We start from the raw sequence: 15,928 nt of genomic DNA, 5'->3' as shown, positions 1-15,928 counted from the left end.
GTGGACGGGTTAAAGGTACAAAAACCGCAGCAGTAGGTGCCACTTTACCCTCAGCATCTGCGTCAGCCGCTTCTAAACCCCTGTGAGGTCTCCCCTCACAAGACACCAGTAGGGGGAAGGTTAACTCAACATCTGTCGGAATGGCAGGCTATTACGTCAGATGCTTGGGCATTGGAGACAGTTGCCCAAGGTTACTGCCTGCCTTTTCTACACACCCCTCTGAGTCATCCACCGGGGAACAACTCTTTGAAGTTTCCAGATCCGCGCCTTATGCAGGAGATTCTAGACCTGCTAGAGAAAGGTGCCATAGAACCGGTACCTGCAGCGGAGAGGAACAAGGGTTGGTATTTCCCCTTCTTCTAGTACCGAAGAAGGACGGAGGACTGAGACCCATCTTGGACTCACGAGACTTGAACAAATTCCTCAGGAAGGACAAGTTCAAGATGGTAACTCTCTCTCAGATCCTTCAGGTCCTCCAGCTTCAGGACTGGTTGGTATCTCTAGACCTTCAGGACGCTTATTTCCATGTGCCTATCCATCTCAAACACAGGAAATACCTGAGGTTCGCAATTGGCAACTCTCATTATCAATTTCGAGTGCTGCCATTTGGGCTGACCTCCGCCCCGAGGGTCTTCACCAAGTTAATGTCGGTAGTGGCGGCAAGTCTAAGGAGGGAAGGGATTCACGTCTACCCCTACCTGGACGATTGGTTGATCAGGGCTGTATCTTCGTAACAAGCTCAGATCCAGCTAAATCACGTTTGCCACTCCTTTCACAGACTGGGCTTCTCCCTCAATTTAAAGAAGTCACAAATGATACCATCGCAGAGACTCCAGTTCATCGGAGCGATCCTGGACACTTCCCTGGGAAAAGCCTCGCCACCAGAGGTGAGGGCTCAAGATATTCTACAGATGGTTACCAAGTTCCAAAATGCCCAACGTCTCCCAGCCTTCGACTTTTTGAGGTCGCTAGGCCTCATGGCATCCTGCATTTTCCTAGTGCCAGAGGCTCGCCTGAGAATGAGATCCCTCCAGTGGGCACTGAGGACTCAGTGGTCACAATTCTCAGGAAGAATGACAGATCTTCTTCAGGTTCCCGACAGGGTGGCTCGAGACCTTCAGTGGTGGGCCTGTCAGGAGAACATTCTGAAAGGAGAACAGTTTTGGCAACCCTGGCCGGAGATAACAGTAGTCACGGATACCTCACTCACGGGGTGGGGAGCCCACGCCAACGACTTGACCATCAGCGGTCGTTGGTCTCCATCGGAGTCCAGACTACATATCAACCTGTTAGAGCTGAGGGCCATCAGACTTGCGCTGAAGGCGTTCCTGCCAGCTGTACAAGGGAAGAATGTCCTGATAATGACGAACAACACAGTGGCCATGCATTGCCTCAACAAAAGAGGCGGCGCAGGATCACTACCCCTGTGCAGACAGGCGATGCAGCTCTGGTTTTGGGCAATCCAAGAAGGAATCTCTCTATCGGCAGTTCACCTAGCCGGAGAGAAGAACTTGACAGCGGACGCTTTGAGCAGGCAGAGCACAGTCTCCCACGAGTGGGAACTAGCTCAGGAAGTCCTTCAAGAGATCTTCGCCCTTTGGGGAACCCCTCAGGTGGATCTGTTCGCCACCAGTGTCAACAGGAAGTGCGATCTGTTCTGCTCAAGGGAATTTCCCCCGAGAGGAGCTCTGGGAGACGCGTTCATAGTGGACTGGGAGTTTACGCTTCTGTACGCGTTCCCACCGGTCCCTGTCATTCCTCAAATGATCAGGAGGTTGAGAAGATTCCGGAAGACCATGATCCTAATTGCCCCGGATTGGGCCAGGAGAACGTGGTACCCGGACCTTCTAGACTTGTCCATCTGCCCTCCAATTCGACTTCCAATCAGAGAGAACCTACTCTCACAGAAGGGAGGTCAGGTTCTCCATCCAGACATCAAAACCCTCAACCTTCACGCTTGGCTTCTGAAAGGCTGAGGTACAAGGATTGGGACCTCCCTGATGATGTTATGGAGGTGTTGCTTTCGGCAAGGAGGCCAGCAACAAAGTCTTTATAGCGCTGCCGTTGGAACAGATTTTGCAGCTGGTGTAGAGAAAAGGTTATTGACCCCTTTTCATGCGGTACACCAATGATTTTGTCCTTCCTACTCTATTTGGCGAATTCAGCCTTCAAGTTGGCACCATTAAGGGCTATCTCGCAGCGCTATCCATCTTTAAGCGCACTGCGGAAGAACCATCCTATTTCAAGTTACCCTTGGTTATACAGTTTCTAAAGGGGTTAACCAATGTTTATCCCCCAAGACCATTCCAGGTTCCCCTATGGGATTTAAACTTAGTCCTAACTTTCCTGATGGGCACACCTTTCGAACCACTCCATTCTTGTTCGTTAAGATTTCTTACCCTTAAAACTGTTTTATTAATAGCACTTACATCTGCTAGAAGGGTGAGCGAGTTACAAGCTCTTTCTTGTAAAACCCCTCATACAATCTTTCACAAAGACAAAGTTGTCCTGCAAGTGAAGCCTAATTTCCTCCCAAAGGTGGTTTCTGAATTCCATATCACTCAGAAGATTACCCTGCCATCTTTCTATCCTCCTCATCCGGGGAAAGAGGAAGAGAGGTTACACAGGCTGGACCCTAGAAGGGCTTTAAGTTTTTACATCAGTAGACTGGCCAGGATAAGACAAACAGACCAGCTGTTTGTAGGCTACACAGGTTACAAGCTAGGGTTACCAATAACTAAGCAGACCATTTCCAGATGGATCATTCTAGCCATATTGGAATGTTATAAACTGGCAGGAAAAGAGCCCCCTCAAAACCTTAGGGCTCATTCGACCAGAGGTATTGCAGCTTCATCGGCCCTCAAAAGAGTAGTGCCAGTTAAAGACATTTGTGCGGCCGCCACATGGTTGTCTGTCCATACCTTTACACGATTTTACAACTTGGATTCCTCCTCCAGTCAGGAGACTAGGTTTGGAAGGGCTGTATTGCACTCTATTCATCAATAGAAGGCAGCATGAAGCCAGTACTCCCACCTCCAATAATAGAATACTGCTATGGGAGCCTATCTAAGATAAGGAATACATCGGAGGACACAATCCCTTCAAAGAAAAAGTTACTTCTTACCTTGTAACGTTCATTCGATGGGATGTTCCTCCGACGTATTCCTTATCGACCCTCCCATCCATCCCCGCAGTTCTACTTCCCTTGTTGTTGCAGCTTACGCTCCTTCAGGGTGATTAGTCTAGTCCAGACAGAAATACTGTGGGCTACAAAACGGAACTGAGCAACGGACGCTGCGCGCGGCCTTTATAGGCAGGATGACGTCGACGTCGATACGGCGGCTGTCGAGGGACATCGACTCGGCGGACGTCGACGCGCAGCACCCTCTAGAGAAAAAATTTCCGAGGCCAGCAGAGCCGGAAGGAGATATCTAAGATAAGGAATACGTCGGAGGAACATCCCATCGAAAGAACGTTACAAGGTAAGAAGTAACTTGTTCACCTGGCTGCTACAACCGACCAGATGAAGAAACCAAATGTAATGAGGTAGGGATATTAGATTCCCACTTTTCCTAATACAAAAACGACACCCTATTGGTCCATATGGAGAAATTCTGAGTACTCCTGTATGCCTTGGGAGAGCCATAGAAAAAGTTAATTTCAAGCAGGTGAGATGAGAACACATGGCTGCTAGTACCAGCCAGATGAAGAAACCAAATGTAATGAGGAAAGGATATTAGATTCCCACTTTTCCTAATACAAAAAACGACACCCTGTTGGTCCATATTGCAAAATGCTGGGTGCTCCTGTATGCCAGAGCATTTGACTTACAGTGAAAATAAGGGCTTGGCCTTACTCAGAGAAATGGCACAAAGTAACCTTGGGCAAGTTCCAGAAAAGCAAGCTAAAGTAAAAGCCCTCTGAGAAGCACCAGCAAGAATAGTTTGCTGCTTAGTCTTTGATCAGCTCCCCAAAGTCTTTAAGTGGACCACATCTTTTTGTAGCTCTACTCATTGGTATCTAATTCCGCAGGCATGAAGAAATTAACAGAAAACAGGCTGTGCTGAAATGGTGGCATTCTAACCGAAATACCAGATACCTGCTAAGAATTGTTTATTCCCAAAGTAAACAAAGGTTGTTTAAGCACTAAAACTGAATTTGTATTGCCCATTCCCTACTCACAACTTGACCCCAGCGAGGAACTCTTTCTAACATTCTCTTGTTGTTTGACACTGTTGGTTAGACAGTGTTTCATCTGTAATTTCAATGGTCCATTCATTTACCTTGCTCAGTGATCCTCAGAATCTCTCAGGTAATGAGCAGGTGCCACACACTAGTATGACCGTCAAGTAGCCAAAACCACATTTGTGTCCTCGTTATGCAATATGTTGTCTTGTATAAATAAGAGGAAAATGGGATCTGATGTGCACTGTATCGCTCATAATTGGATTTTGCATGAAAAATAGGTGTGTAAAGCCAACTCGCAGTGTCTGCTCACACCACATAATTTGTAATAAACCCAAACAAAAAGAATTGTAGTTTACTCTCTGGCTTTGCACTCCATATTCATTATTGGGCTGGTTCCTTTGCTAACGTGCCCATTCCTCCCATTCCTCAAAACAGATTGCAAGCGATTACTTTGTGCTCAAGTAGTGTGATTTATTTGTACCAAAATCAGCCAGTTATGTATTTTGTATACCACAAGTTGCTGTGTAAGGTTTTTGTTAGGCTTGAGTATCCCTGATTCGTTATAAAAAATATATTTTTTTTAGACGCAAAATCAGATAAACAGCTGGGATATTTTTCATTTGGTGTTATTTAAGGAGTTTGCTGAACTGCAAAAGAAATTGCGAACTATTTATTATTGTATTATTTTAAATTTGTGGTTCTTATTTTTAGGAAAAGGAGTTCTTTGTGAGAAGCTGCCGAGTTTGGACAGACAGACGGCTGAAGCTTGCTTTGATGAAGCAGACCGAAGTGGGAAGCCATTAGTCTGTGGATTCTACAAGTAATACCCCGTATTTAATCTTTTTGTACTCCTTGCATTGTTGTGCGTGAATATAGAGCAGTTCTATTATTCACAATATGTCTGTTGCTTTTCACTCCTGCATGGATGGAATATTTGACCCCAGATGTATTCTTGCTAATTCTGGAGCCCTAAATAATGCACTTTTATGCCAGTCTGAACCACGCTCAAGAATAGTTGCCACATGTATTGCTGTTTTAGTTTTTGCAGTACATATGAACTAGCAGTTTTAGAAGTCAAACTGGGGGGGGGCAAGCACCGATTGTTGCTACACAGAGCAGTTAATAAATGCAGTGGTCTGTCCGAGACCAGCATTGCAAAATGTACAAGCTTTCAGCACATACTCTGGAGAATGGAGTACAGATTGGCAGTTGTGGACTGGCGGGTGGTAGAATTTGACAAGGCAAGACGACCTGTCGATCTTGCTGACTGGCAAGATCGTTTTTTATCCTTTTAAAACAAGTGTTCATTTCTCATTTTAAATGGAAGTTTGTACCATTGCAGGGCAATAAGGATAGCAAATACCTGTATCTTGAGGATCCACAGGAAAGCTTAGAGATACCGGGGAGATTCACAAGAGAGAGCGTTTGTCATAGTGAGCTGGATGGACTTAGTGAGATGGGGTCAGCGATCCAGCCCTTCAAAAGACTACAAACACGAGAAGAAATATTAACAGAAATGTGAAAGTGTACAAAGGACGAGCCTGCCTTTTACGAGCAGCAGGCAGGACGAGCCTGCCTTTTACCAGCAGCAGGCAGAGGTGGTCTGTGCGAGGTTGAAAAAGGCCGGATTGAAAGGTTTTGAATCTTTGGTAATGAAGTGTATTTTTTATAGGTCATTTTCGTAGGAATACAATGTCAAAAGTTATCCGTGTCACTGTTGTCTATTTGTTTATTTTGTAGGTATCAATGGTTTTTGCTTGTAGGACACAGTAGGCGTTAATGAACCGTAGTAGGTTACTGTTGAAATACATGTCCAACATAGCACTCTGGTTCATCTTTTGTTGTATTGGATTGTACTTGCAAAGCACTAACTAAGGGCCGAAGGCATCTAGGCACTATGACAGGCACGCAGTGTTAGGGAGAATTCTCATAAATGTGCCAATTCCTCTCACCTTAGAGCCCTCCAGCTCTTTTGCTAAACTTTGGGACTTTGAACTTTTCCATTCAATATGTTTTCTGTGTTTGTTTCTTTTGGTTATGGAATCTAACTAACTCCATAGGCATCATCTTGTTTATTTGTATTACACAGCACCCTCAGCTGTCCCAAGGTTGAAATACCTTCTCTGGGATAAACTACTGTTTCCCAGAGAAAGTAAAGTGAAATTGACTTCACTAGTCTTTCCAAATTCCTAGATCCAGCACACACTATCTTACAATAGAGTGCTGGAGGGGTTACTTAGCATCTCCTATGTCTAGAAACTCATGTAGCAGTCAAATGCTACCTTTTCCTCTCGAAATGGCTGGTGGCAGTGGTTTTACAACAAACTACCATGATTTTTCCCGTTAGTGTTAAATCACGGTAGCCATGTTTTTCAAGATGGCGTCTGAGCCCCCTTTATTTAAACAGGTGCCGGTCTTCTTTTTTCGCCCTTTCTTTTTGTAACAGTCCTTCTAGAGTGTGTCTCTGCGCGCCAAACCAGGTTTGGTCCCTTTGTTCCTATGCTTTTGGCGGGTTAAGTGCTGAAGGCTGCCTCTGGCGCCCGAGTGTCTGGGGTGTGCAGGAAGTGAGGGAGGGTCCCGAAACTCCATGTGCTTAGTCTCCTAAGAGACCCAAATGCACTCTGGTGATTGGCCGGCTGACTGTCCGGCAAGGACAGCCACCCTGCTGGGTGAGTGGCATCTAGGCTGGAATGAATGGGAGTAAAATGGATAAAAGGCATGTCTCTTGGCTTGGAAGGCAGAGTCGACCACTGGAACGAAAGAACCGAAGACGATCTGGAGGAGGACGGCTGCTGCAACTCCTGAACCATTGGTTTGCCCGGTGAAGCCCTGCTGCAGGTCCGAATCGCCAAGTTCATCTCGACAGAGAAGCCCTTCAAGGACGACTTCTCCCTTTTGAGTTGGTGGGACCCATCAACTTGTAAGCCACCTGGATACCATTCTCGGAGCTGATTGTATTTTCCTTAGAGTGCTGCAGGAAACCGAATAGCCAGGGAGAAGGACACCAGTTTGTGAACTTTACTACAGCTACTGGAATTGAAGATTTGCTTTTGCCAGCTTTTTTACCTTTCCCAGTGCAGTGCAGGAGTCTGCCAAAGTCCTCCCTCATGTCCACACGACTGGGGCTCAGGAACTGCGAGATCTGCAGGAGCTGCCAGGAAAAGACGTCTTCAGCTGCATCTTTTTCTTCATTGTAAGGTACTGTGAAAACCCGACCGAGAGAACTTACCTCTCACGGCGAAAGTGCTTGAAACTTTGGCAACTTGCAGGCCTAGTCAGCTTGTGACCCAACATATAAATCTTTCTTTTACAAACTACTTCTGAGAACTTTGGCAAAGACTTTTCTGATTAACTTCCAGAACTGCTTTATCCTATACAAGACTTTAGCCCATTGACTTTGGCCTAACCTATTGCATTGAATCAACTCCTCTGGTGAACTCAAACTATTTGCACTGTTTAAGATTAACTGTAATATTTGTTTTATTAACTTATGCCGTTTTGCTCCTGCCTACTTCAAATGCTCTGAATGACATTTGGCTCCTCCTTCAAATTAGTTTAAATGCCTCAGAACCTGATCTTGTGAAGTACTGAAGTATATTTTTGTGTGATATAGTTTGCCTTCTTCTAGTGAATGTTTTATAACTGACTGTGAAATAAATTAATAAGTGTTTTACCAAGAAACATTGAGTATAAGAGTCTGTTTGAATACTTGTAATTATAGACCTCTGTGTAACATCCTTACAGCTCACATTCCCTCTTGAAATAAGCCTGGCTGCTCAGTAATGCTACCACAAAACTGTATAGTACAGACTTATACCAAAGGTTGGTTTTGCTTACACCGTAGTCCTAGTTGTGTGTAGTGGTCCCAAAGGGTACTGCATACAAAATTTGCCTAGCACGCGGGAGGGCCTCATAGGAGCAAGAGAAGCTTAACATAGATGAGTCTTAAGGACTTTATGGAATCCAAGATGGTCAGTAGTTTCCCAGAGCTGAAGTGAAGACCGTCCTCCAGCCCAAGCTCTGCAGTATCTGGGAATTCCCAATAGATTTTGTGAGGCCAAGCGCAGCCGCCTTGAGGCAGTATAAACAACCAGTTTGGAATGAAAATACTCGGCACCAGATTTATGTATTGCCTGATGCGCAATACACAGGATCTTAAATTTAATGCAGCTATTCAGTGTAGCAATTGTAGCAAGCCTCGAGAATGAGAAAGTCTGGCTGCGTCTAGAGCCAAATGGGCCGCAGAATTTTGTAAGAGCTGCAAACGCTGGATAAAAAAGCCAGCTGGCCCAGGTACATTCCTTTACAGTAATCGAGAGATCCCATAGTCACTACTTTAGTGTGAAGCTCAACCGGAAGAAAAAGCAGAGTCTTCTTCAAAATGTTCAGCTTAAAAAAGCATGTGTGCCACACCAACGATATTTGGGCTTCTTGAGAGCCTGATTTAAAAGCTAAACACCTAGACTCTTTACTGATTTACTTGGGATAGGACAGGGTCCCAGAGAGTCCAGCCATCTGTACTCCAAGCTGTGTGAGCGAGAGAAGAACCAATCACTAAAATCTCAGTTTTCTCCAGATTTAACTTCAACCAATTTTACTGGTCATCCAGTCACAAATTGCAGACACACTATTTCTCAATTTAGATGGAGGGTCAGATACAAGCGAATCAAGACGGAAAAAGTAACTGCATGTCATCTGCGTAAGTAAAAAAACGCACCCCATATTCAAAAATAAGATCCACCGTGGGACGGAGATAAAGTTTAAAAAAAAAAAAAGGGTGCTAAGGAGACTTGGGACTAAGATATCATTTGAGTACGGTCTGTGAGGAAAGAATAAAACCAATTAAGCGGGAGACCAGATATGCCTGCCTTTTCAAGGCACTGGTGAAGAGTGCCATGATCAATAGTATCAAAGGCCGCAGAGAGGTCCAAGAGAATCAACACATCGGCCGCCATTAGACATGCCATTAGACATAAAAAGTACAACAAAAACTTTCCAAAAAGTATTATGTATCGTAAACAAGATCAGCAAAAATGTGCTGGCCATAATTGTATGGGAACGTTTTGTTCACATGTTGTGAGTCCTGTGGAAATTATTCTTTCCTTTGAGCCAACTACTATATGAAGGACTCAAGAGCACTAAGAACCACTTTGTAGATAATCCATATATTCCAATGCCAATCAATGTCAAGGTTGTGGTAGTTATAACGAATGGGAGGCAATACCTATTTTAATATGCTGTAAAACAAAATACCCTAAACTACTCTAACAATGCCCACAATGCTTTTGTTTTTTGTCTTACATTGCTCAACGATGTCTGCCTTTAGCTGACAGCCATATTTGGGTGAGCCGAGCCTGCACATATTTCTTTCATCACTACTGCCTTGCAGGGCTGCCTTCACACAGGCGTTCTTCCACCTCACCACCTCACCTCTGTTCACCTCTTTAGGAAATGCTGCCATCCAGTCCACTGGCCACCTGCCTGGGGCCTGTTGGTGCTCTGGCAGAAGAATTGGACACAGCGTCCTGTTTACCTGGTCCGCCTGGCCCCACGGCAGGTAGAGACCATGTTCCTGGCAGTGTGCAAGGCCCGGTGCAGACTCTTTTCTTGCCCTCCAGCCTCTTCACCCAGCCACACATCTGACATGCCCAGAGTTTGCAGGTCCTCGCAACCCTGCCCCTACTGGCTTTGTGTGGACTGCTGACACAAGGTGCCCTCCGTCCTTTCCTCCTGGGAGGTGGACCACTCACGCGCCCCAGGTCACCACATCTCCTGCCCACTCCCTGCATGACTCTGCCCTGACCAGACCTGTCATATGCGGCCTGGCATTCAAAAATGTATCATAAAAAAGAGACATTATATAGTTCATTCATGGATTTCAAGGTGACCTTTGATTGCGACCAGTGACGGTTGCTATGACGAGATTTGATTTCATTTAACATCTCAGAATCACTGCTGGTAGCTTTACACTGATAACTGGGCTTTAGGGATGTGACAATTAGGTCTTTCCCCATCCTATAAGGTCACTGTCAGGTTGTGTTTTTGCCACTCTCCTCTTCTCTCTATTAATGAAATGGCTCTAGAGACTGGACCCCTAAACACTAACACACTAACTATTAATGTTAAGCATTTCGGTAGCTTACAGTTAGCGGTTAATGGGGCACTTATTTTAAAAAACAAAGATCGGTTTGCAAAAACAGCTGGCCAAATGTAGTGCTTTGTCTAATGACAAAGCTCAGACAGTAAGCATGCAAAAGACCACATTTATGTAATTCCTTCCATGTAGAATTCCTAATCCAATTTTACCTAGCGGGAACCAAGATTGAAAGCGTTTTGTATTTTTATTATCTTGCATTTGATTGTACAAGAATGTCTCTTGGTTCTCGCACATGTGCAAAAGGGATCTATTGTTTAATGGGTGGCGAAGAGTTGCATTGAATGTTCCTAAGCGTTACTGGGATTAGGAGATCGACCTGACCTCAGAAGTCTGAGGAGGGAATGCCCTCTACAGAGCCAAGCTAATGTTAAGTGAATGGGAACGTATTCCGCAAAACTGTATTGACTCTGCCCACGGTATCAATGAATGTCCCCCTAAAATTCGAACTTTGTCTTTGAGGAGTACAGTATCTTGATCCCTCTCTTCCCTCAAATTTTTGACCCAATTCTCTTTTGCCGTTCTTATCGAAACTGTTAGAAAGCGTTGTCTATTTCCAAATCCCCTGTTTTGTTGATCAACATTCTATTTTTCCTCCCTTTCAATCTAGGTTTCGTCCCCGTCATTCTACTGATACCGCTCTCTTGGTGGTCTCGGAGTCTCTTCTTTCTTTAGGCTATGCCAAACACCCCTCTCTTGTGGTACTTCTTGATCTGTCTGCTGCTTTCAATACTGTCAGTTACTCTATTCTGCTCTCTCACCTTTCGCATATTGGTCTCAGGGGCTCTGTTTTGAATTGTTTCGATCTTATTTCACCAACTGCACATTTTCGGTCTCTTGGGCATGTTTTTTCTCCCATGTTCTCCCCCTTCATGTGGTGTGCCCCAAGGGTCTGTCCTCGGTTCTCTTCTAGTTTCTCTCTATACTGCCCCTATTGGTTATATAATTACTTCCTTTGGTTTTTCTAACCACCTCTATGAGGACATCTCGCAGATCTTTCTTTCCTTCTCCGACTTTATTCACTCCTCTCTTTCAGCCTGTCTGCTAGGTATCAAATCGTGGATGTCTTCTTATTATTTACAACTGAATCTATCCAAACAGAACAGAAGTACTTTTCTTTCCTGCTCTCACCATTCCTCCCCCTCTATCTTCTACTCCTTTCCCCCTTCCTTACTCCCCATCTCTGCTACGACTCGTAATTATGGAGTCATGTTTGACCCCTCCCTTTCATTTTATCTATTTATTTATTTATTTTGATTCTTGTTATGCAATACATGCCCGTGCGCCTCAGAGTGCAGAAGAGGGAAAGAAGAAAATAACAGGCTAGGGGGAGCGTTTAAGCTAGGTTAACAAGGAGGGTCTTCACTGATTTCTTGAAGATAGTCAAAGAAGGAGATGCTCTGATGTTCTTCAGGAGTAAGTTCCTTTCCCTGTATGCTTGAGTTTCAAAGCTTCTGCCACCAAACTTCTCCAAATGGTAGCGCGGTTGGTTCATTGAGAGAGTATCATTGGATCGTAAAGACCGAACCAATTGTTTGGTGCATATTCTGTCCAGAAGATATTGGGGGGACTTCTCAGTGTTGGCACTTGTAGATCAAGGATAAAATCTTGTGCCTAATTCTTTGTTTTCATTTCACATTTCTTCTATCTCCCCCTCCTGTCGATTTTAACTCTTCAATATCTGCAAACCCTGCCAGTTCTTAACTTTGCAAACCCTGCCAGGTATTAACTTTCCAGGCTTCCAAAATACTTATTTTGTGTTTAGTTTTCTCCTGCTTATTCTATTGTTTTTGCTTTCTACTAGGTTTTCCTGCCTACCCTCTTGCTCCACTCTGGTCTATTTATCATTCTTTGTTCCGCATTCTTTGCACTCTTTCTCCCTATAACTCTTTTTTTCTCTGCCTAGCATTCTCTGTAGTGGCTGACTTTTGAAGCCCAACTCCTTTTTTACATTTCTCTGCTTAGTATTTAAGTGTCTCTGCGGTCTTACTCCCCTCTAACTCTGTTGCTTAGTTTCTTTCTATTCTCCTTCTCGTTACATTTGCTCCCAGCCTCTATTTCGTCTGGTGGTTCGGCATCCTTCCTGGGCCCCCTCGTGTTTTCGCTCTTTCTCCTTGCTTGCCTCGAAGCACTGGAATGCCCTGCCTCTTTCTCTTCGATCTCTGACTTCACCTTCTCTTTTTAAAACCTGTTTTTTGACCTTTGTGAAGCGCTTAGGTGTCAATCGCTGTACAAATAAAAACAAATACAAATACAGTATGAAGTTAGAATAAAACTGCTTTTTTATTGGGTGAGATTTTGTCCGCTACCAGCTTCAGCGTCTATCGGAATACTCTTTTGGATGTGGTCAGGTCCACAGGAGCCGTAGCACAGACATGCTTAAAATATGTGAACCAAATGGCCCAGATACTCAACTTGGAGCATTTGTGGTAAACTTGTACTAGGATTGACGGTAATAGTAAATCAGTAGTGAAATACACATATGCAAATGCGTCACAAAATGATTCACGCTCCCAGTAATGAGGGAGTTGTTTGGTCCACGTTTATCTAGAGACCATGTTATTACAGAGATTGTAGGTTTATCTTTTTGATATTGAACTTTTCGATTGTCAAATCTCTAGATATAAAATTTTGCCTAAACATATTGCCTGTGACGGAAGTAACGCAAACAAAGAAGAGCTGTACGGTGTCTGTTTTGCCTTAAACATCGGGAGGACGTTTGCAAGTAGCTCTTAATTTTCACAACTTTCTTGGAAATTAGATCCAGTTGGCTAAAACCTTTCCTAATAGCAGTCAGAAAAAAGAACTGTGAGTGGCTGTTGCTCCTTAAATCAACAAAGTATAGGAATGTTTTTTTTGTTGTAATAGCCAACTTCTTAAAAAGAGCACAAACTTATCAGACCACACTTCAAATAGTAAAATAACACCAGATCTGCAACCTCTACGATATATGCTGTTTCTTTCATGTTTATGAATTGTTTATGCACTTGCCACTTTCTTTTAATATTATAAAACAATTAAATGTTGTTTGTTTTGTATTTTGAATCTTGTTAAATCTTCTAAAAAAGTAAGTTACTAGATTTGTTCTTATAGATAGTAATTCTTGGTCTTGATTCTATGTATATGACAATTCATGAAGTAGTGTTTTATTGTATGGAATGTGTTGATGGTTGCGTGCGCTATTGGCCCAAAGTAAACATTTACATTGGCATTGATTAGGTTGGTATATTCAACTTCATTTTTTAGGATCTTGCAGTTGTTAAAGTCCCTGTGACCCATTCACTAGGTTTGTATTGAGATGACTGTGGCGTCCTCTGTTATCCAGTTTTAGTTGTTGTAAATGTATGAGGGAATGAAGATTACCCCAGTTTACAGTGCTATGAGTCTTGATTATAATAAAGACTCAGAGGCCAGCATTATGCTTCAACTTCTTTAATCTACTCTTTAGCAGTTTCAACACTTAACACACTGGAAATGAACCAACTTTCCCTCATTTCCTTTTTTTCCCTTTCTTTTCTCTCAAAACTACAAATCCCACTATTCTAATCTACTTCTGTAGTCCATCTCACTTCCTGCTACAGTAGCTCTTAGCCACTTCCTATGTCTCCTCCTCTTCTTTGGATGCTCTGAACTTATCCACAAATGTATTAACTGAAACCAAGTCACTCAAAGTCAACAATATCCCTGAAAACTCCTCAGGTCTGCACCTCACAACTTGGAAACCAGCGTGCTCCTTCCCCACTGGCTGCTCACGACTTCCTCAAACTGTCGCCAACTACCCATTCTTCTGGTCATCTCCTGTGGGATCAGAGAAACATAATTACGGAGGGAGAATGCACTGCCCTGTTCCACACAGAAACAATCATTTTGTTATCTATATACAGTGCATGCGACGGGTGGGAAAGTAATGCTTGCCTCTGTCTTTAATGGAATCAAGGCTAACAGTGCTGTAAACTGGTGTAATCTTAATTCTGTGTCAAGACCGGTTCCAAGCTTTGTACCACCGCCCCCGCCAGCAATGGGACTGGTTTGAAATAAAGTCTTAAACGCGCTGTCCCCAGATCAGTCTGCAGGATGTAAGATGTCCATGAGAGGCACCTGTGCTGCAGACGCTTTGGATACGATGGTGCCTCTCACCGAATGGGATCCAAATCGAGACAGATCGATACCTGCCTGCTGCATAACCTTCCGGACCCATCTGGCAATCGTCACTGCCACTACTGCCTTTTAGGGATTCCTGCATGCAATCAGCATCTGTGATAGTCCTGCTGCCTGCTGAACAGATGTTCTGGCCTCATACTCCCTAATGCAAGCTTTTATGCATAATTGCAGTTGCCCGGTCAGATATGGGTAAGAGATGGAAGACAAATTGGTCTTAGTCATCTTTGCCAAGACAAATGTAATGCCCTCTGGACTGCAGACATTCCTATCAACCTCCAGTGCCTTAACGTCTGATACTCTCCTACATGACACTAGGCACAGTAGCATGGCTAGCTTCCCTGACAGCTGCATCATAGACAGGTCTTTATTCGCTGGCAAGCTTGCACGAAATTGCAACACTACGTTGACATCCCATAAGAATGCATATTTTGGAACCAGCGGAACCCAAAATCGCGCTCCTAGTGAGTCTTATTATTGCCGGATGAACGCCTAGGGGCGCACCGTCCTCGGCAGCGTGTCCAGCCAAGATTGCTGATCTATAGACCCCCATCATCCTGAAGGCCTTGACTTCCTCTAGGACGGACGCTAGAAAGTTAAGAACTGCTACTACAGGAGCAGAAACTAGAGGAATACTTCTCTCGCACCAGCGCTCCCACCTGCCCTACGCCATGTTATAGCTCCTACGCGTGGACAGGGCCCACAAGCCGGAGATGAGCTGGGCAGCATGTCCCGCAATGCCCAGCGTCCGCCGACACCCTGCAAGCCAGCAGTGGGAGCACCTCCTTCACTCTCAGAGGATGAAACCACCCAGCTGGGACCGTGAGCAGGTGTATCTCTGGTGGGAGCATCCACAGGAAATCCAAGGAAAGTTCCATCAGAGCTGGAAACCATACTTGCGACTTCCACATGGATTCCACGATCACTACTGTCGCTCTCTCCCTGCAAACTTTTGCTAGCACTCTGCTCAGCATCACGAAAGGGGGAAATGCCTAGTGCACTCCTCTGCCCCATTCTTGCAGAAACGCGTCTGTCCCTAGTGCTGCTGGGTCCAGCCTCCAGCTGAAGAAATTGCCCGTTTGTGCGTTCAGTCTGTACGCAAACAGGTCTGTGTGAATTGGTCCCCATAGCTGATCTAGCTGCTGAAAAACTCCCCTGTCCAGTTTCCAGTCACTGGTATCTGTCAAATATTGCGAGTTCCAGTCCGCGACCACATTGAGAGATACTGGTAGGTACTTGCCCATCACTGAGATCCTGGCCTATAGGCAGCAGTGCCAGAAGTCTTTCACCAATTCTGCTAGCAGCTTGGACTTCATCCCTATTAGGTGGTTTATATACCGGACCGCAAATTTTTGAAGATGCATCAGTTCGCCGCGCCTTTTGTAAACCGCGAAAGACCAAGCTAATAGTTCTAGACAATTGATATGT

General features: G+C 44.5%; 1 protein-coding gene across 4 annotated transcripts in view; it reads left to right on the top strand.

Moving 5' to 3' along the window:
- Nucleotides 1–15,928, top strand: part of LOC138472193 (inositol 2-dehydrogenase-like) — a 457,962-nt gene that overhangs the window by 253,206 nt on the left and 188,828 nt on the right. For all 4 annotated transcript variants that reach the window (XM_069610239.1, XM_069610240.1, XM_069610242.1 and 1 more), the window contains one exon: nt 4,900–5,008. In XM_069610239.1, coding sequence (XP_069466340.1) covers nt 4,900–5,008 — 109 coding nt within the window. The remainder of the gene's footprint in view (nt 1–4,899; nt 5,009–15,928) is intronic.

The sequence above is a fragment of the Ambystoma mexicanum genome, chromosome 8 (assembly GCF_040938575.1).
Source record: "Ambystoma mexicanum isolate Mex_15411 chromosome 8, UKY_AmexF1_1, whole genome shotgun sequence".
In the NCBI taxonomy this organism is placed as follows: domain Eukaryota; kingdom Metazoa; phylum Chordata; class Amphibia; order Caudata; family Ambystomatidae; genus Ambystoma; species Ambystoma mexicanum.
The sequence above is the reverse complement of the archived record's forward strand: the minus strand, read 5'-3'. Positions and strand labels throughout refer to the sequence as shown.